The sequence below is a fragment of the Ranitomeya variabilis genome, chromosome 5 (assembly GCF_051348905.1).
Source record: "Ranitomeya variabilis isolate aRanVar5 chromosome 5, aRanVar5.hap1, whole genome shotgun sequence".
NCBI classification, from domain to species: Eukaryota; Metazoa; Chordata; class Amphibia; order Anura; family Dendrobatidae; genus Ranitomeya; species Ranitomeya variabilis.
In genome coordinates, this window is record NC_135236.1 from 88282804 (window position 1) to 88304669 (window position 21866).

The window sequence follows — 21866 nt, forward strand, 5'->3', positions numbered from 1 at the left end:
ACTCACATAGACAGACTGACACACAAACAATAAAGGACTTACCACCACCCTATCGCCTCTTCAGTTACACCCCCCTCCATCAATGCCGGTGATGATAGTCACCTTTTTACTTTGGACTGTAGGGTTGCTTTTCCTAGCTAGCTTCCTTGAGAACATCAAAATACCTAATTTGTAAAATTAAGCTGTAGCAAAAAAAAAGTACCACATGAAGTAATTCCCATTTCTATAATTTTACAGCAAAGACCCCCCAAAAAACAGAAGAGTATAACACAACTATGAATGTGCATGCTTTTCATTGCTGAGCTGAAAGATAACAAGTGAAATAAAATATATATATTTTTAAAAGTCTTTGAGGCCACTTAGCACAAATGCCTGCAAACTTGCAGCAAGTTGCAGAACCTATTTGCATGGAGGGAGATCTAACTCTGTAGAAGCAGCATTTTGGCTTATAGCCCACTTTGATAACCTGGGTACCAATTTAACGTGGGTTAAAATCCACCCAGTTGTATAGACCTGATTCCCAACAGGAATTTTATACATTATTTCCATTGGTGACGCTTTGCAGGGAAGCTTTGGACACTTCAGTGCTGACCGTGGAAAGCGGGAAACTCTCATATTTGTCCTGACTTCCTGCGCATCGGCAGCGGAGTAGTAAGGTCTTTACCTCTTTTTGGAAGTTGCTATTCAAGAAACCATACATGACTGGGTTGACACACGTAGACGCCATGGCTGACAGGTGGCAGAGAGAAAATATGAGATCGTGATAACAGGTAGAAATACGCTTATGGTCCCAGTCAAAGAGGGCATTGAAAACAGTGAGAGGCAGCCAACAAAGAGCAAAGGCTACGACAATGGAAAGTAACATGATGTTAACCCTCCGATGACCTCCCTTCCGTCCTCCTGAGTCTCCCCCTCCTGCTCTCTCCACTACATCTCTTCTTCTCCGTAAGCGTAGAAATATACGGAGGTAACACAAAAGAATAAGGAGCAAGGGTAGGCAGTACTGGAAGAGCAGGAGGCAGGTGGTATAAGCCAGACGGTGTGGTTCAGATGGCCAGTTATCAATACACACAAAATGGTCAATGTAAGGGTCAAAAGGTAACGAGAGGTTCTGGAATGGCTGATTGGTTAGGATACTGAAGGAAAGGAACGGTAGGGAAATGAAACATGACACTGCCCAAGTTACTGCCACGGCAAGATAAGCGTGCCATGGCAAAGGTTTCCAACCAGTGGGATGTATTATGAGCTGATGTCGTTCCAAAGCAATGAGGACTAATGATAATACAGAGACGGTGACAGAGATACACTGCACAAAAGGGGTCACTTTGCAGAGTGCCTCACCCAGGATCCAGCGGTTCATCAGAGTATAGATTACAGTGACGGGCACACACACCAAAGCCATGAGGATATCAGAGCAGGACAGATTAGCAATAAAAATATTGGTGACATTCCGCATCTCCCGTTGGCGAGCAATAACAAACACCAGGCATGAGTTTCCAATGAGTCCCACTGCTATGAGGGCACTGTAGGCTATAACCAAGAAGGTGACATTGCCAACAGAGTCTACGCAAGAGGCTTCTCCTTCCCAGTTGGGGCCTAGATATCCAGTCAAGTTTATGGTAAAAAGATGTAGGTAATCCTCCATTTTCTTATACCGTGGTGCTCCTAAGGACACACCTGTGAAGCACAAACACATACATGAGTATATACATGGGCATTTAACTTACAGCAAAACAAAGTCAATAAAGGAACACTAAAATATAGAAAGTACATTAAAACATTACAAAAATTCAAGCCATTTCTTCTTCTCTTTTGATTATACTCTGCCTATTTTTGTCCTAGGAGATTGTTCATTTTACTCTTTCCTCTCGCACAACTCAGTCAAGACCTGTTTTTGCCAATGTCCAAAAAAGGACAATGGCTGTCAACAGAAGTGCTGCCGAGACTGAAGATTAAGTTCAAGGTCTTTATTATTATTAGGAGAAGGCATTTTGAGACCAGTCTGATCACTTCCTCCAGGCCATCAGACAAATCTCAAAACGTGTTGTCCCAATCATCATAATAAAGTCCTTGAACTTGATCTTCAGTCTCGGGAGCACTTACGTTGACCGCCATTCTCCTTTTTTTGTACATTGGCATTTTTTACTCTGGATCACCGGAGCTGCAGAAATTCTATTCCATCTGCATTTACTAATTGCACAACTTCAATAAGTGAGTGCACACTGAACACTCGTATGTACACAACCCTCCTATCGGCTTTCACAGGTATGATGTGCTCTGGGAAACCCTATTATGTTTGCATATGGGGCTAAGAATTTACTTGTATGTAGTTGCTAATTACCTGACTGCTCTGCCCGGTGCTGATCTCTCCTGGCACAGAGCGGTCACAGACCGCTCCTGATGGAAGTTCTCCTGCTTCCATTGATGTCACGTTCACAGGTTGAACACAGGCCAATAACCAACTTGGGTATTACTGGGCAAGGGCCAAGGCTAATGTCATCAGTAATAAGGCGGGCAGAGAGCTGAAACGCTATGAGAGAAGACGTTCATTTGAAAGTATGTTCTTTGCTGCATAATAATGGAATTAAATATTGGGTTTAAGGATCAATAAAAAAAACAATATATTTACCTTAAATTCTACTAACTTCTCAAATGGGTTTTCCAGGACTAAAATATTGAAGACCTTTCCCACGAATAGGTCATCAGTATCAGATCGGTGGTGGTCCGACACCTGGTAACTCCACTGAACAGATGTTGGAAGCTCTGCCTGATGTACATAGTGTACAGAACTGGACCAGCGCACCTGCGTACACTGTGCCGTGGCCATTGTTGGGTACTGCAGCTCATATCTCAACAAGATCACTGACATTGTGCAGAGACTTGCTGTTCCAGCACTGTACACTGTATATCTAGCCGTCTAGAGTTGATGATCACCGTTGGGGTGGCAGGTATCAGATTCTCTCAGATCTGATTTTAGTGAGTGATCCCAAATCCTTGACAACCCTTTTAAAATAATAAAATGAATAAACTCACCAAAGAGTTAAGAGCGACATCTGGACTGAATCATTATATGACCTGATGCTGCTCAAGAGAGGATTCCTATAAGAAAAGAAGGCAAGACTTTAGACAGAGAAAGTTGTACAGAAAATTAAAGGGGTTGTCTTAGAGACAATGTACGGAATGTCACCTACCCACAGGATGGGTTATCAATGTGTGAATGAAGCGGTAGTGAACATGTACGGCCACAGCATTCACTCTCTATAGGAGTGATGGTCGCTCACGCTCACTTCCCCAGAGTGGTCATACATTTATCATCTACCCTGATAAATGTTTTTATGGAACAACCTATTTAAGGGGTAAATGAGAAGTTTTAGGCTAAGATCATTACTCCCCCCCCCCAAAAAAACCCAAACCATTACGATTATATGAATTATATGAATCCGTTACCTAAAACTATTTTATTATATTTAAAATATTAGCTGACAATCATTTGTGCTATTTTAGTTTATTATATTATCTATTGTATTATGTAAAAAAAATTATATTTATCATGTATTCTATATTTATTGTGTTCTATGTAGTTTATTATATATACTGTATATATTTATATATAGACTGGTACTTTGCAGCATGAGATGTATTATGTGTAGTGTTTAGGTGGTTAGATGCATTAGCTTTAGTGTTTCTTTTTTACATAACGACCTGCGATTTGTGCGATTGGGGCTCATGAGTTGTGCGGAGGCCTATAAGTCTTTGGGGCGCTATGCTACCTTTCTATGTATCTCATATGAGGCCGAGACAGGCTTTCTTCCTTGTGAATCTGAGAGACAAAATACATGGCATGGCGGATAGGATGCTACAGAGCTCCTCTCCCCCGTACACAGCTACATTCCCATCAGTCGTTCTGGTGCAGAAAATGGGAACTAGTGATGAGCGGGCGTGCTGGTATAAGGTGTTATCCGAGCACACTTGTGTCCTAATCGAGTGTCTTCGGCGTGCTTGAGTTGCCGCCGCTGCGTGTCTCGCAGCTGTTTGACAGCCGCACCATATGCAGGGATTGTGTAACAAACAGGTCATCACCGCCGTAAGTGTTGTGGCTGTGGAACAGCTTCGAGACATGCAGCGGCGTCAACTTGAGCATGCAGAAGACACTCGATTAGGACACAAGCGTGCTCGGATAACACCTTATACCAGCACGCTCGCTCATCACTAATGGGAACGTTACTGCAGTATGATGGTTCCATAAGGGGGCTCTACAGTATGTAACCCCCTCCATACAGTGTCCATGAATAGAGCTCTGCCATGTGCTAATTACCTTACTGGTAAGTATCGATACACAGCATACATTACAGAAACATAACATAGGCAGTCACTGATGCCACTGATGCGCAGTGCCGCACCTATCGACTATACTCTAAGGCTAGGGGCACGCCGCGTCTTTTAGATTCCGGTGGTTGTTGTCTTTGTCCGCCAGTGCTGTGAAGTATGTCGAGAAGAATGAGCATGTGATTTCTTTTAACCTCTCCAGGGTTTCTGAACCCCAAGGGCTTATACAGATGTCCATGTACGGTAAATTGGTCCAAGCCCAAACCCTAATGCGCTGACTGGATGAAGCTCTCCCGACCCAAAGTGTCAGCTTCATATATGTCTGTGAAGCTGTCTTGCTCAGGTCGGGAAAGCCGCGGCCACTCCATGCATTATGGTTCGGGCTCTGACCAATTTACACAGACGTCTGCAAAAGCCCTAAAAGAAGTGATGTAAGATGGAGCAACATGTGCACAGCAATATGGTTTTGACATTGTTGTGCATAACGATCATTTTATGGGGGCATGCTTCAAGTGCTTTTTCAGGTGTATTCCGGGCAGAATCCCCCTGAAAAAAAGATGTACGTTGCTTACAAATATTTTTAGTAAAGTTTGATAAACCTCTTTGATGATCCATTAAGGGGATTTTACATAAAGTTATTTATTTTTTATTTTTAATACATTTTGCAAAAGACACCAACTTGTACCAGTTGCTCATACATCTTTTAGAACTTTCAGACATGTACATGATAATCGCGTTTTAGGTATGCAAGAATGGATAGTGAGATTGCATAGAACATGGAGGACCTCATGTATAAAAAAGTAGCACAGACAAAAGTGGAACAGTCGTCCGCATCAGACCCTTCCGCTCATTAACCTAAAACTGGATCCTGAACGCTTGCTGTGGGCATTACGTCTGGTATGAGAAGAAGAGAACTCATTCTACAGTGAAAAATCCACAGTGAAATCTGCAGCATTTTTTGATTTCTTTTGCAGAAATGTTGTGGACCTTTCAGCCTTTGCGTTGCATTAGGTAAAATGTATGGTGATATCTGCATCTGTGATTCATCTGTAGAAGGTAGACATTGCCACAGTTTCCCAGTCCAAGGGCTCGTTCACACATCAGTTTTTCACGTACTTGTGACAGTCTATGTTGCTGTTCACATGTGAGTGATTGAGTGGTCCGTGTAAAATTGTGGAGAAATGTCCGATACTGATCCAATTGTCAGATGAAACTATGCAATGAAAGTCTATGGGTCCATGAAAAAATCAGGACTCTGATGCCATCTTGCCAAACAGAATTGGCCCGAACCTTCCAAATGGTGCAAGTTTATTGAGGCTTGTATGAAGTACCTGAGACTGGATTGCTGGCTTATCCTTAGGATATTCTGGTCAATGTTTGACCAGTGAGTGTCTGATCCCTGGGAACTGCACCATTACAGGAAAAAATAAGAAACGAGGGCACAATCAGATGGTCATATAACATGGATGATTGCATCATAGTGTTCGGACTGGCCGGCGGCTCTCCTGACCCAAGCGTGACAGCATGTATTTTTATTCAGCTGTCATGCTCAGGTCAGGAGAGCCGCTGGCCAGTCCGAACATTGTGATGTGATCGTCGTCTGTGTTATATGGCCATCTGACTTGAGTCTATGCGTGATGACTCATAATAGGAACTAGATAAATTAATTTTGAAGGTCTGTTGTATTACGTTACCGATAGGGAGTTTATGGGGAAAGATGACAATGAGAAAGGTTTAAGTTTGAAAATGACATTGAACTCATGGTGGTGGGCACGTGGAAATCTAGTGGGGGTGGGCAGCTGAGAAATTGTCCACCTGAGAATACATGCTACATAGCTGGAATGGTAGGAAAATGTGATAGGGAGATAGGTGGAACAGGTGGAGTTATGGTCTTTTATAGGGCAAGCAGGGAGAGCAGGAGAAAAATAGCATGTGGTAAGGAAAATTCTCATCCAACCCTTCATTGTGTTTATGTAATGTAGAGCTCATGTGAAGACAAACTTCTGATAAGGGGGTTTCGGTGATGGACCACAGCAAGTTAGATCTAGTTTTACAGCACTTGTCAGGACTTAGCTTACAGAATGTCACCAGGAAACATTGGACTTGGGCAGTCACAAAGGTTATAGAAACATGAAGGGCCAGTGGCTACATGGGTGAGCCAGTGCCAGTGGTGACAAGAGGCATGGCTGGCCTAGGCTTTGGTCAGTCACAAAGGTTACAGAGATATAAACGTCCAGTGCCTGCATGGGCGAGCCTATGGTGACAAGATGCATGGCTGGCCTAAGACTTGAGCAGTCACAAAGGTTATAGAAACAAGAAGGTCCTGTGGCTGCATTGTTGAGCTTGTGATGACAAGAGGCATGGCTGGCCTAGGCCTTGGACAGTCACAAAGGTTATAGAGACATGAAGGTCCAGTGGCTGTGAGTCGCCCACCAGGACAATGGGGATACTCGGTACCGGGTCCGGTTGCACTTAAAGGGGATGTCACGGTGGCTGTGACCCGTTCCATGGCCCTGGTGTTATGATCTGGTGGCCTAGGAGCAGCATTAGACGTACTCTGTAGAAGGTGGTACCTGTACTGACCGCAGACCCTGAACTTAACACCGCAACTAGAAGTAGCCGTGGAATGTACCTATCACTCCCTAGACATCTCGACACAGCTGGAGGACTAATTAACCCTAGAGATAGAAAAGGGAAAACTATCTTGCCTCAGAGAAAATCCCCAAAGGATAGACAGCCCCCCACAAATATTGTCTGTGAGAGGAGAGGGAAAAAACATACACAGACTGAAATCAGAATTTAGCAAAGGAGGCCACTTCTAGCTAAATAGAAAGGATAGGACAGAGTACTATGCGGTCAGTATTAAAACACTAGAAAATATCCACCACAGAAAATACAAAATCTCCACATCTAACTAAAGATATGGAGGGTATATCTGCATCTCCAGAGATACCAGCTTGGCTAAACAAATCCTTATACAGACCAAGCTGGACAAGACCAAAACAAGGAAAAGAACTAAACAATAAGGCCCACAGCATGTGGACTGCAAAAATCAAGGCCAGAACTTATCTTTGTTAAAATGACCAGCAAAGCAGGAGAGACCAGGCAGGGATGTGAATCCTCCAGGAACAATGGACAACTGGCACTGACTAAAGGGTCAAGAAAGACTAAATAGCCCAGTCAGAATTGCAAAAAGTGGACACACCTGATGAATGCTGTGATCCAGAGACAGCAGCGCTACCACTTATAACCACTGGAGGGAGCCCAAGAGCAGAATTCACAACAGTACCCCCCCTTGAGGAGGGGTCACCGAACCCTCACCAGAGCCCCCAGGCCGATCCGGACGAGCCAAATGAAAGGCACGAACCAAATCCTCAGCATGAACATCAGAGGCAACAACCCAAGAATTATCCTCCTGGCCATAACCCTTCCATTTGACAAGATACTGAAGCTTCCGCCTCGAAAAACGAGAATCCAAAATCTTCTCAACCACATACTCCAACTCCCCATCAATCAACACCGGGGCAGGAGGATCAACAGAGGGAACAACGGGCACCACATATTTCCGCAACAAAGATCTATGAAAAACATTATGGATGGAAAAAGAGGCTGGAAGGGCCAAGCGAAAAGACACTGGATTGATAATCTCAGAAATCCTATAAGGGCCAATAAACTGAGGCTTGAACTTAAGGGAAGAAACCTTCATAGGAACATGACGGGAAGACAACCAGACCAAATCCCCAACCCGAAGCCGGGAACCAACACACCGACGACGGTTAGCAAAACGCTGAGCCCCCTCCTGAGACAACACCAAATTGTCAACAACATGAGCCCAAATTTGCTGCAACCTGTCAACCACAGAGTCCACCCCAGGACAATCAGAAGGCTCAACCTGCCCTGAAGAAAAACGAGGATGAAAACCAGAGTTACAAAAGAAGGGTGAAACCAAGGTAGCAGAACTAGCCCGATTATTAAGGGCAAACTCGGCCAATGGCAATAAAGCCACCCAATCATCCTGATCAGCAGACACAAAGCATCTCAAATAAGTTTCCAAAGTCTGATTAGTTCGCTCGGTTTGGCCATTTGTCTGAGGATGAAATGCGGAAGAAAAAGACAAATCAATGCCCAGCCTAGCACAAAAAGGCCTGCCAAAACCTAGAAACAAACTGGGAACCTCTATCGGACACAATATTCTCCTGAATGCCATGCAAACGAACCACATGCTGAAAAAACAACGGAACCAAATCAGAAGAGGAAGGCAATTTAGGCAAAGGTACCAAATGAACCATCTTAGAAAACCGGTCACAAACCACCCAGATAACCGACATCCTCTGGGAAACCGGAAGATCCGAAATAAAATCCATAGAAATATGCGTCCAAGGCCTCTCGGGGACCGGCAAAGGCAAAAGCAACCCACTAGCGCGGGAACAGCAAGGCTTGGCCCGCGCACAAGTCCCACAGGACTGCACAAAAGAATGCACATCCCGTGATAAAGAAGGCCACCAAAAGGACCTACCAACCAAATCTCTGGTACCAAAAATCCAAGGATGACCAGCCAACACAGAACAATGAACCTCAGAAATCACTTTACTAGTCCATCTGTCAGGAACAAACAGTTTCCCCACTGGACAGCGGTCAGGTTTATCAGCCTGAAATTCCTGAAGAACCCGTCGTAAATCAGGGGAGATGGCAGAAAGAATCACCCCTTCCTTCAGAATGCCGACCGGCTCAAGGACCCCAGGAGAATCAGGCAAAAGGCTCCTAGAGAGGGCATCAGCCTTAACATTCTTAGAACCCGGAAGATACGAGACCACAAAATCAAAACGAGAGAAAAACAGGGACCATCGGGCCTGTCTAGGATTCAGCCGTTAGGCAGACTCGAGGTAAATCAGATTCTTATGATCGGTCAAGACCACAATACGGTGCTTGGCCCCCTCAAGTCAATGTCGCCACTCCTCAAATGCCCACTTCATAGCCAACAAATCACGATTGCCGACATCATAATTGCGTTCCGCAGGCGAAAACTTTCGAGAAAAGAAGGCACACGGTTTCATCAATGAACCATCACAATTCCTCTGAGACAAAACGGCCCCTGCCCCAATCTCAGAAGCGTCAACCTCAACCTGAAAAGGAAGAGAAACATCCGGCTGACGCAACACAGGGGCAGAAGTAAATCGGCATTTAAGCTCCTGAAAGGCAGAAACAGCCGCAGAGGACCAATTCGTCACATCAGCGCCTTTCTTCGTCAAATCGGTCAGGGGTTTAACCACACTGGAGAAGTTGGCAATGAAACGGCGATAAAATTTAGCAAAGCCCAAAAATTTCTGAAGGCTCTTCACGGATGTGGGCTGGATCCAATCATGAATGGCCTGAAGCTTAACCGGATCCATTTCTATAGATGAGGGAGAAAAAATGAAGCCCAAAAAAGAAACCTTCTGTACTCCAAAGAGGCACTTAGACCCCTTCACAAACAAGGCATTATCACGAAGGATCTGAAATACCATCCTGACTTGTTTCACATGAGACTCCCAATCATCTGAAAAAATCAAAATATCATCCAAATATACAATCATGAATTTATCAAGATAATTCCGAAATATATCATGCATGAAGGACTGAAACACAGATGGAGCATTAGAGAGTCCGAATGGCATCACATGGTATTCAAAATGGCCTTCGGGCGTATTAAACGCAGTTTTCCATTCGTCACCCTGCTTAATACGAACAAGATTATATGCCCCTCGAAGGTCAATCTTAGTAAACCAACTAGCCCCCTTAATCCTAGCAAACAGATCAGAAAGCAAAGGCAAAGGGTATTGGAATTTGACCGTGATCTTATTCAAGAGGCGATAATCAATACAGGGTCTCAAGGAGCCATCCTTCATGGCAACAAAAGAAAAACCTGCTCCCAATGGTGAAGAAGATGGCCGAATATGCCCCTTCTCCAAAGACTCCTTAACATAGCTCCGCATGGCGGTATGTTCTGGCACAGACAGGTTGAAAAGTCGGCCCTTAGGGAACTTACATCCTGGAATCAAGTCAATAGCACAATCACAGTCCCTATGCGGTGGAAGGGAACTGGACTTGGGCTCATTGAATACATCCTGGAAATCTGACAAAAACTCAGGAATTTCAGAAGAGGGGGAGGAGGCATTTGACATCAAAGGAACGTCACCATGAACCCCCTGACAACCCCAACTAGTCACAGACATAGATTTCCAATCTAATACCGGATTATGCACCTGTAACCATGGGAAACCCAGCACAATAGCATCATGCAAATTATGCAACACCAGAAAACGACAATCTTCCTGATGGGCTGGCGCCATGCACATGGTCAGCTGTGTCCAAAACTGAGGTTTATTTTTAGCCAACGGTGTAGCATCAATGCCCCTCAAAGGAATAGGACTCTGCAAAGGCTGTAAGGGGAAACCACAACGTCTGGCAAATTCTAAGTCCATTAAGTTTAGAGCGGCGCCTGAATCCACAAATGCCATGACAGAAAATGACGATAATGAGCAGATCAGGGTCACAGATAACAGAAACTTAGGTTGTACAGTACTGATGGTAACAGAACTAGCGATTCTCTTGGTACGCTTAGGGCAATCAGAAATAACATGAGCAGAATCGCCGCAGTAAAAACACAACCTATTCTGACATCTGAATCCTTGTCGTTCAGCTCTAGACACAATCCTATCACACTGCATAGGCTCAGGACTCCGCTCGGAAGACAATGCCATAGTGTGCACAACTCTGCGCTCGCGCAAGCGCCGATCAATCTGAATGGCCAGAGACATAGAATCACTCAGACCAGCAGGCGTGGGGAACCCCACCATAACATCTTTAACGGATTCAGAAAGACCCTTTCTGAAAATTGCCGCCAAGGCATCCTCATTCCATTTAGTCAGCACAGACCATTTTCTAAATTTCTGGCAATGTGATTCTGCCGCTTCTTGACCCTGACACAGGGCCAACAAGGTCTTCTCAGCATGATCCACTGAATTAGGTTCATCATACAATAACCCAAGCGCCTGGAAAAAGGTGTCTACATTAAGCAAAGCCGGATTCCCAGGTTCCAGGGCAAATGCCCATTCCTGGGGGTCACAATATAACAATTTTAACCTGCTGGATGGGATCACCAGAGGAACGGGGTTTCAGAGCAAAAAACAGTTTACAGTTATTTTTAAAGCTCAAAAATTTGGACCTGTCCCCAAAAAACAAATTAGGAGTTGGAATTCTAGGCTCTAAAACCGGAGTCTGAACGATATAATCGGAAATACCCTGTACTCTAGCAGCAAGTTGATCCACACGAGAAGCCAATCCCTGAACAGCCATGCCAGCGCCAAACTCCTGAGCCACCCAGGGGTAAAGAGGGAAAAAAAACACAACAGACTACAGAAAAAAAAATGGCTCAGCACTTTCCTTCCCTTCTTCTGAGATGCGGTTAACTCATTGTTGGCCAGTTGTACTGTTATGATCTGGTGGCCTAGGAGCAGCATTAGACGTACTCTGGAGAAGGTGGTACCTGTACTGACCGCAGACCCTGAACTTAACACCGCAACTAGAAGTAGCCGTGGAATGTACCCATCACTCCCTAGACATCTCGACACAGCCGGAGGACTAATTACCCCTAGAGATAGAAAAGGGAAAACTATCTTGCCTCAGAGAAAATCCCCAAAGGATAGACAGCCCCCCCACAAATATTGACTGTGAGAGGAGAGGGAAAAAACATACACAGACTGAAATCAGAATTTAGCAAAGGAGGCCACTTCTAGCTAAATAGAAAGGATAGGACAGAGTACTATGCGGTCAGTATTAAAACACTAGAAAATATCCACCACAGAAAATACAAAATCTCCACATCTAACTAAAGATATGGAGGGTATATCTGCATCTCCAGAGATACCAGCTTGGCTAAACAAATCCTTATACAGGCCAAGCTGGACAAGACCAAAACATGGAAAAGAACTAAACAATAAGGCCCACAGCATGTGGACTGCAAAAATCAAGGCCAGAACTTATCTTTGTTGAAATGACCAGCAAAGCAGGAGAGACCAGGCAGGGATGTGAATCCTCCAGGAACAATGGACAACTGGCACTGACTAAAGGGTCAAGCAAGACTAAATAGCCCAGTCAGAATTGCAAAAAGTGGACACACCTGATGAATGCTGCGATCCAGAGACAGCAGCGCTACCACTTATAACCACCGGAGGGAGCCCAAGAGCAGAATTCACAACACCCTGGGCACTCAATTAAAAGGGAAAAGTCTTTTAAGGGGCTTTGTAATAAAGTTTGTATTCGTGACGCCACCTGTGGTTCTCGGTTAGAGGGGACTGACGCTGCTTAAAGGGGTCCTCTGGGGTGATGTTGTTGCAGCAAGACGGTGACGCTTCCCACAGTTGAAGTGGGGTCCCCAGGGCTCCCAAAGTGTATGGCAAGGATGATGGGTTGCCGGTAAATAACAGAGGACACAGGGTTGCAGTCTTTACCTGGTTTACTGATGGCAGCAGGCCACAGTCCAGGGTACCGGTAACAGGTACAGAAGGAGTCCAGACAGCCCGAAAACAAGTAGAAATCCCCTTGGCAAGTCTGGTTGGGAGCCGTCCACTATGCGTTGCTTTTCTGGTCCCTTGCTCCCTGTAGTTTGCTGGCAAGGTACCCCTTTCTCTCCTGTCCTGGGACAGTACCTTGAGCCGTTCTCTTGGGTTCTCAGACACAGTGACTCCAGGCTCTAACTGCTGCTGTACCTCAGGCGTTATATGGGCAATTTATGTATAGTCCTATGCCCTCCGGTTCTGCTGCGGAACTTGTAGTTGTCCACAACCTCGGGCTCCCGATGCCCAGTTTCTGTGCTCTGGGTCAGAGGAGGCCCAATCGCAGCCTCCTTGAGCTCCTAATCTCCCCTCTCTGCTCCTTCACTGTCTTCTACTAACTAACTCCTCCTCCAGACCAGGATGTAAATGAGGGAAGTTCCTCTAAAGCCAGGTTTTGAGCTCCCCCTCCTGGCCTGGATTCAGAATGTGTTGTATGTGAGATTACCTGCCAAAGGGATCCCCCTTGTATTTAGGTATGGCACTACCCTCCCCGAGAGGAAGGCAGCACCACTGTGGTACCCGAACTCCTGGGGTACCACAGCTGTATGGGTGAGCCAGTGGTGACAAGAGGCATGGCTGGGCTAGGTCTGGTATACAGGGGCTGCAATGCCTGAACGCCTTATGAAACATTACATAATACTCAGTGAAATCAATGGGTTTTTCATGTAATGAAAGTGCTTGTTCCTCAGTGTCAGACCCAATCAATTAAACTGATGGCTTAAGATCTATCAATGTGCTGGGTCCTCGAGCAACAGTTGTTCTTTGCAGTTGCTTTCAGCTCAAGCTAATAGATGACAGCAGTCCCGTCCAGGGACCCCCCTTCTATTAGATCAGAATCCAATAAAAAAGGATTTTAAAATCAGACATTCCCAGGAAATCACTACATTTTCATTTTATATCCAGTTTGTGTTCTCCTAGTACATTTCTCAGCGGATTCTATCGTCATCCAGCCCTTGGTCTACAGATACCTTTCATGATCTGTGTGTTGCCGCCTGCATTAAACGAGTCATGTACAATGATCGGACTCTCGCCCACTCCCGGTCACGCTCCAGTTTATAGTAATTAAATAATAACGGCATAGGCTCCTTTTCCAGTGACTTGTCTGTGATTTTCCTAACATAATGTATTATTGCTTTCCAGATGGCCGATAGATCTGCTCATTGCCACAAACTGTGCTGCAAATTTGCCTGCGCTAGGCTGTAATCTGTTCTCTCCAAACAACAAATAAAATACATAATTAATGCAATCAGTAAAATATTTAGTAACCATGCAGGATAAGAAATGGCATTTCACTCTGAGCTAAAGAAATCTTTTTTTTTAGCAACTCCTATCTGATTTTAGAAAAGTCGGATGACAACTGATGAGTACAATCACGGGGGTTGTCACGCAGGGTTTCTGAATGGCAAATCTATAATTGCACTAATATATCTCATGCGCTCATCCATCAGTACATAATTAGGCAGATTTATGGGGGGCACCAGTGTCAAGCATGGGTTGTTCAGGGTTCTCCAGTTTCCTGCCACATATAACCAAATTGTATGGCTCTTTTCCTTTAATTAAAGGTTTCCTACCATGATAAGTATTTGCATATTCCACCAGTCATGTGAAGGAATGAGCGCTCTCTTGCACTGGCTGTCCAAAGAAATGCTGCGTAGCCCTATTCACTTGTAATGATGCTGTGTTAGACCCCAAAGTGGCCTTTACGCTTGGGATCAGTGGGGGTCCCACTGTTATGTAAGGAGGTGGCGGGGACCTTCAACTGCCTTCTCTCTCCTATACACCGAGTACATGTGTCACATGTGGCACCCTGATGGTTCATTAATGTTCTATACTGTTATGTCATGTAGTAATGTCATTGTCATATGCTGTACCCTAAATGTGCATGTACTTGTATATATTTAGTTTAGGGATAGAATGAGTTAAACTGTTTGGGAGGAGTTAAAAATGGGGATGGTGCAACATCTCAGAATGTAGAGAAAGGAATCCTGCTTCTAGAGCAGAGCCCGGGCAGGCTTGCCCAGGGTAGGACATGCACTGTAGTGAGGACAGAGGAGTCCCCTGTCAGGGGGATGAAGGCTGCCCTAGCTTGATGGGCAGCGCCGATAGACACTGGTTCAGTGGGGTCGACCCCAGGAGAAATACGGACAAGGACAGCCTGTCAGGCAGTTTATTGAAGTCGCAGGGAAAGCGCAGGAAGCATTGTCTTGTTTGCACCGTGTTCAGTAAAGTTTTGCAGTTAGAACAGAACTTTGGTTTGTGGTGTTTTCTGTGACCTCGTCGCCTGCAACCTGATTGGCTGAGTGCTGAAGGTAACTGACTGTATCGCAGGACTGAGACTTCACCTGTCTTTTCATGTGCAAGGTGCTAGGGTGTTCACTGACTGTGAAGTAGTAAACTCGCCCACGACTACCACTCCGTGCCACCTTGTTACAGTTCTATCTTTGCATTATGTAAAGCGCCATGGAATAAATGGCGCTATAATAATAATAATGATAATTATGTCATAACATTGCAAAATGGGATTATCTAGAGATGAGTGAATCGATTCAGTGCACGTCAAATTCATGTCAAATTTTTGGGAATTCTCGACGAATTCAAACAATTTACAGATTGCTTTGTGCAAAATGTCTAAAAAGTCCATTTAACATATTGCATAAAATTAAATCACGTGACCTTGCTTGTCATGTACAGTCACAACTTAGCAAAAGAGATAGTGAGAGGGCACCATGGTGGCTCAGTGGTTAGCATTGTATGGTGGCTCAGTGGTTAGCACTGCAGCACTGGGGTCTTGGCTTAAAATCTCACCAAGGACAACATCTGCAAGGAGTTTTGTATGTTCTCCCAGTGCTTGCATGTGTTTCCTCCGGGTTCTCCAGTTTCCTCCCACACTCCAAAGACATCCTGATAGGGAGTTTAGATTGTGAGCCCCATTGGGGGCAGCGATGTCTGTAAAGCGCTGTGGAATTAATGGCGCTATATAAGCGAATAAAATAAAGCCATAAAACACCGATAAAACTTTACAAATAGTGAGTGACAGTACAGCAATGAAGAAGCATACATGTTTTTCAGGGCAGTTGGAGAACTTTTGATTCACAATGCCTCGATTTATTGTGAATTGAATTTCCAGAGAAAATTTGGCAATTTCAAATTTTCAAAGATTTGCTCATCTCTACTGCCAGAGGTTTTCAGACTGAGGTCATTATACAAATGCGGTAACATTTCTGGTGCCAGTTGGGGAATATTGATGTGTAGCATGCAGCATATGTCAGCAGGAGTAGAAATACTTTATGCTTTCAAACATCTGTCACTCACTTGTGAAAGCGTCCTCCAAAGAATGTCCTGGTGGCGGTGAGGTCAGGGGTCACTGCAGGATGCGCCGCTGAGCAGGCCAGTTTTAAAAGACCAAACTGTTGCTGAAATTAGAAAAAAAAAGAACAAGATCCATAACCTGACAGTATACTGTAGATATAGAACACTCTTGTCTCCCATGTGGCCCATGGAATGAAGACACATGGCATGGGGGGCCCCAATATAATGTCTCCATTTAAACCTCTCCTCACTAACAAGGGAGGCGAGATCTGCCTGGGGTTCCGTGTATACTGCGATTTTCACTTACAGAGGATAAAAAGGTCAGGAGTTGGTTTTTAAAATCAGGGAGACTTCTATCACATGTTACCATACTCCAAAGTATAACACTGTTCCTGTGAAAGATTGTATTTTCCTATGCTGATGAATTGTCCGAAATTAAAAAACAGACTTCCAGGAAGAATTGCCTAATTTACTGGGTTCAGCTGAAATCTTCCAAAAATCAAGAATTTTTGAAGGTTTATTGTGCCTCGTGGCTTCTGAGACCCAAGGCATGGAGCTAGTGGAAAAGTAAGTGTAGAGGGATAGAGAATGGCCATTGAGTGGTGCAACTTCGTCAATGGCTATTGCCCCAAATTTGGTTCTTTGGATGCACTGCGGAACTACCGTAAATGTCTTCTGCTTGTTAACTTGGCAAGTATTCTTAAGGTGATTCAAGGTCAGATTCTTCAGCTTCGGGGACATTTTTTTTTAGTGAACTGAGAATCCATCTGAGTTTGAAACTCTGTTATCTCTATGCTCCTGAACTCATGCTGATTTATGATCACAGAGCAGAGCTGAACTTTGATTTTTTCATAAATTAGCTGAGAGGATCTCACAAAAGGATAAAAAGAAGAGTTACAAACTCCCCGTCATAATGAGCTCACCAGTGGATTCTCAGTTAAAGAGAACCTTTCATCAAAATGTTATACCCCAAGCTAAGACCATCTATATAAAGGTGCTTTAATACTGAGTAAATCCTTACCTTTCTTGTAGAAATCCACTTTGCTGTTTTAGAAAAATCCATAGTTGAAATTGTATGCTAATGAAGTGCAAGTGCAGTGGGTGGGACAATGCACTCACTGCTCTCCTGCCTCTCCACCTATTCCCCGTCCATTACCTGTCTCTGACTGATAGAGCACTGAAACATGAATGACTTGCCAGTTAGAGACAGGAGGCATGCAGCGGGCGAGGGCTCTTTAGAGAGGCAGGAGAGCTGTAAGTGCATTGTCCCGCCCACTGCACTTGCACTTCATTAGCATACCATTTCAACTATGGATTACTCTAAAACAGCAAAGCGGATTTGTACAAGAAAGGTAAGGATTTAATCAGCATGAAAGCGCCTTTCTATACATGCCATTCGTTTGGGGAATAAAATCCTGATGACAGGTTGACTCTAACATAATCTGTAGCCAGCAATGTGCAGCGAAGCAAAAAGTCTGAGTCTGAAAAAAAACAAAAGGTGCAAAAGTTTAAATGAAACTCAATTAAAAAAAAATATTTTATTTTAGCAAAAAATACATGCATTTAAGTAAAAAAAGAAAAATGCCGTGGATGATGTCCATATACTTTATCATTTATACCCAGCATGTCTATCATAGTATGACAGCCATGAATAATTCTATATTGTTTCAGAGGAAAGAAGCAATATAATAAAATAGACTTCTCCCATTTTACCTCTCCATGAGAATGCAGCTCCATTTGTTTTAGGATATTATGAGTGCAAGCTGGATTTTATAAAATAAAACATAGGAACCCTTAAAGGGGTATTCTAGTTTTTGTATATTGAAAAGTTGTATATTTTTCTTTATACTTTATTCTTATTTCTTCAGCTTTCCTAATGTTTATTCCTTATTTACTCCTACTTGAAAGAAATCTGTCCAGGCGATGTGGTGGGCACACAGGTGCATGGTTTGTCAGTTACCGCACAGAACAAGACGTGCACCTGCGTGCCCATCACATGATCAGCACAGAATATGATCTGAAAGGGAATGATGCAGGTTTGGACTGAATGGTGGGGCAAGCAGAGATAATGAAACATATAGGAAAATTGGTGCAGAAGATATACTGGAAAATAGTATAACTTTTCATGCAAAGAACAATATTGATTTGCTGAAACCAGAATACCCCTTTAAGGAATATTTAGACCTCCTAATATATAATCTGCTAAAATGTAGTCCTTAAATCCCGGATTGTGAGATCTGTGAATTTGGAGGGACATTGCTCGTTTAGATATCCTTCTCTTTGATGCTACCTGTCGAATTGAAAGCTTTAGCTGCCTTTTGAACTAAATATAAGGGCAGGTGGAGACGGCTGTAGATTCTCTTTTCCAAGACGCTTTGATCAAACTCTGATCAGAGTGTGATTATGGTGTGATCTGATACTCTTGGATGAAGAGAAGATGGAGAAAAAATGTCTCCATCTTCTCCATTCTGTGAATGAATTTTATATGATTATGAAAATAATTAGACATGTGCACGGCCCCATAGACTAACATTGGTCCGAGTGCGATCCGATCTTTTGTCGGTTTGCACCTGGACAGCAAATACGCCTGTCTGTACCTGCCCTAAAGGTGTTTAATACCATCACAGCCTCTGGACACGTATCCTACATCTTACTGGGATACCCCTTTAAACAATGAATGACTATGACACTGTCCCAACTGAGAAATAGAGGCTCTGCCCCAAGATAAACTGAAGGTGCCCATACAACTCTGATAAAACTCAGCCAAAATCGATGATTATGATCATTTCAGTTGGCCATCATTTATGGAGTGAAACAATTTGCCGTGCTGATGGCTGACTTCTCTCTGTGAAAGTGTGGTCTGTAAAGTTGGAAAATGTGAAGCTAAATGGGCCAAAATCAGACGATCACTCGGTCAAGCAAATTGCATAGTTGTCTTTTAATAAGTGTCTCATCTCCCACTTAAGTCTGGAAGTTGATGGTCGGATCGTTCATACAATCAGGACACTCATGCAACCTGACCGGACAAAAACTTAAGGTGCACCCTGTATAAAAGTCAAGTAAACCATGGTAGACCCCAATGAAGGACATATGATGTGGAGAGAAGAGAAATGTAGGTTATTGCTGGAGATGATCTTGGCAAGAATTATAGTCACTCTCTCCTTCACGTGGGGCAAGGAGTCAATCTGCTGCCCTACCACTATATCTAAATACCCTGGGCCACAGCAGAGGGGCTTGCAGACACCCAGCACCATGGCACATGGCCTGACAACCCTCTGTTAATACACTACGCCCCATAGGTTAGTGATAGATACCCATGTTACAAGTCCGGGGTCCACATGCTGTAGAAATAGTAATTTTGAGACTCACAGGACAGACACAGAGCAAGCGGAGAGTCACTTACATGTCACTTACAGGAGAGCATCAGCATGTAGGTACCAAGTGTCCAGAGAAGATGGTGTGAAGCAGGAGAAAAAAGGAGGAGAGACCTGTCAGATGTCTTCACACTGGATGTATGACTCCACTCTCTATCTCTTCTCCCTCCACCCCTTTATCGGTCCTCTCGGCTCACTCTTTTACCTTATTTTATGGCTCCACCATAGTTCCTGTGTGTGAGCCTCATGGTTTCGTCCGTATTTCTAGCACCCTTTCCTCTCGCCTCGTTCCTCTTTCTGGATAACCTCTCCTAGTGTTGGCACTTTCTCCTTCACCTTTTTAGCCCCCTGTCTCCCACCTGTGCACTTGCATTGCTGTAAGCGAGGGGGTCCGTGAAGAATGCTGAGGATGGTGCTAAGCTTGTAGGGGTGCAGACCCTATTAGGCCCCCCGCCACCCCCAGGAGATTTGGTTCACTAGAGAAAATTCGGCGCAGCTTCTGCGGGAGAAATGAAGAGATCTCAGCAGACGGACAGACTCATTATGGGAAATCAGCTGCTGTTGCTAGGAAACCAAATTCTTTTTTATCTGGAATCTGCCAGCAACAGAAAACAAATTATTCCGAATCCTTCTCGCACCCCGCAGCCCAGCACCTTCTGCTGTTCCTGGGCATGCACACACTGCTGCTCTGACACCCTCTGCTCCTCTAATGCATACATTACCCTGGCACAGCAACATCTGCTATCTCTGCCCCGACATTACCACTCCTCTAGGATCTCTGCTATTTCTGGTTGCTCACTTCGATATTAATGAAATCTCTGGTTTTTCTGTGCACTCACTGGACCAGAATTCTTCATGCATAAAATACACAGAGGCACGGAAAAGCTGATTGCAGATAAAGGCCAAGCTTTATATAACACATTTCCAGATGAGCCCCAAACCTAAAAACCTGGCAGCTCCCAAAAATCCATCTGCGAAAGTTGCCTATCTTCTGTCCCATACAGACTAGTGTGCAGCACCAGGTCAGGTACCTGCTTGAAGCCCAATCTGGAATCGGGAGTTTTCAGATCATACCTTAGGTCTTAAAGTTCAGGTAGTGGTCAAAGAAGATGGGTACATTGTCTGTGTGATAGCCAGAGCTGCAATCTCTATTCTGCCAGCTTCACTGCTGAAATCTGTCGGCATTCCATGCATGCTCCATATCTGCTGAAGGTGATTTGCATTCTGGGCATGGTACAGTAATCTGATGTATGATAATCAACTGCTCACTGTTAAGTCAGGTTCACATTTCTCAACTCTGCCAGGACCGTGATACGGCAAGACCAAGCCCGGCTGTACATGAAAGATAACTGTCAGCCGAATGATCCTTGGCAGACATATATCTATCCCGACTCTGGAAAGCCATTGCCAAAATTGGTCCCACCAATTTTTATTTTTTTTAATAAAAGTTTTGGCACCTCGGTCAACATTACTGTTACTCTGAACAGTTAAGGCTAGGTTTACATTTGCGGTTGAGTCCACAGCGTTTCGTACGCAACCGCAAACACATAGCAAAACGCATGCAAACACATGATAACGCTGCATTCTTAATCCACATCAACTTATGCATGACGGATAAAGAAAGAAAAGTTTGCACATGTTTGCATGCGTTTTTGCATGAGTTCGCATTTTTTATGCGCATGCGCATGCGTTTGTTATAAAAAAAAATTTCAAGGAGATTCTCCTTGACACAAACCACGCCCAATGGGCGTGACTCATGGGATTTCTGTATATAAACCCTTGTGCAGATGAAACCCTCTCATTTTGCTCCTGTATCCTGTGTCAAGATGGATCTTGGCATGGAGAGTTTCTATCGGAATCTGGATTTGGATGTCATCTTATTTCTTTCCTTTGCATTTGCTTGTGAGCAAGAATGGAAAAGAGAAAAACAGAAAAGACGGCGTCAGTGCTTTTGGCAGCACCCGATTGTTAAACTCCGACAGAGCCGTGGAGCCTACCATTCCTTATTCAGTGAGCTCCATGAAAACCCAGAGAAATATTTTGCGTACACGAGGATGTCTCAAGACAGCTTTATGGAATTGCTGGATCGTGTACAAGGAGCCATCAGCAGGAAGGACACCCAGCTCCGTAGAGCAATTCCTGCTGAGGAACGTCTGCTGGTGACACTTAGGTACGTAATATTTAAACATTCATGCCTGTCATAATTCTTATTGTTCGGCAATGTACTTAATATGTTTCCCTTTTTTTCTTTTGCTAAAATACT

General features: G+C 44.1%; 1 protein-coding gene across 5 annotated transcripts; it reads right to left on the reverse strand.

Annotated features, from left to right (window-relative positions):
- Positions 1-211: 211 nt before the first annotated feature.
- On the reverse strand, positions 212-20431 carry LOC143775047 (neuropeptide Y receptor type 1-like). 5 transcript variants are annotated; one of them, XR_013215581.1, is made up of 5 exons: positions 19633-20152; positions 16233-16333; positions 3034-3099; positions 2342-2530; positions 212-1677 (listed from the first exon to the last, which is right to left on the reverse strand). XR_013215581.1 is itself a non-coding variant. In XM_077262874.1 (5 exons), exon 5 carries the CDS (start codon positions 1643-1645, stop codon positions 533-535), a length of 1113 nt encoding a protein of 370 aa, XP_077118989.1. In that variant the 5' UTR covers positions 1646-1677; positions 3034-3099; positions 16233-16327; positions 19809-20102; positions 20326-20431; the 3' UTR covers positions 212-532. The 5 variants fall into 5 exon arrangements, 4 of the variants coding, with proteins under 4 accessions (XP_077118989.1, XP_077118986.1, XP_077118987.1 ...); XM_077262874.1 differs by lacking the exon at positions 2342-2530 and adding an exon at positions 20326-20431 and having other exon boundaries at positions 16233-16327; positions 19809-20102; XM_077262871.1 differs by lacking the exon at positions 2342-2530 and having other exon boundaries at positions 19633-20129.
- Positions 20432-21866: the final 1435 nt, after the last annotated feature.

Coding starts and splice junctions, on each gene's coding strand:
- LOC143775047 (XM_077262874.1), bottom strand. CDS start 1,645: ATGGAGGATTACCTACATCTTTTTACCATAAACTTGACTGGATATCTA.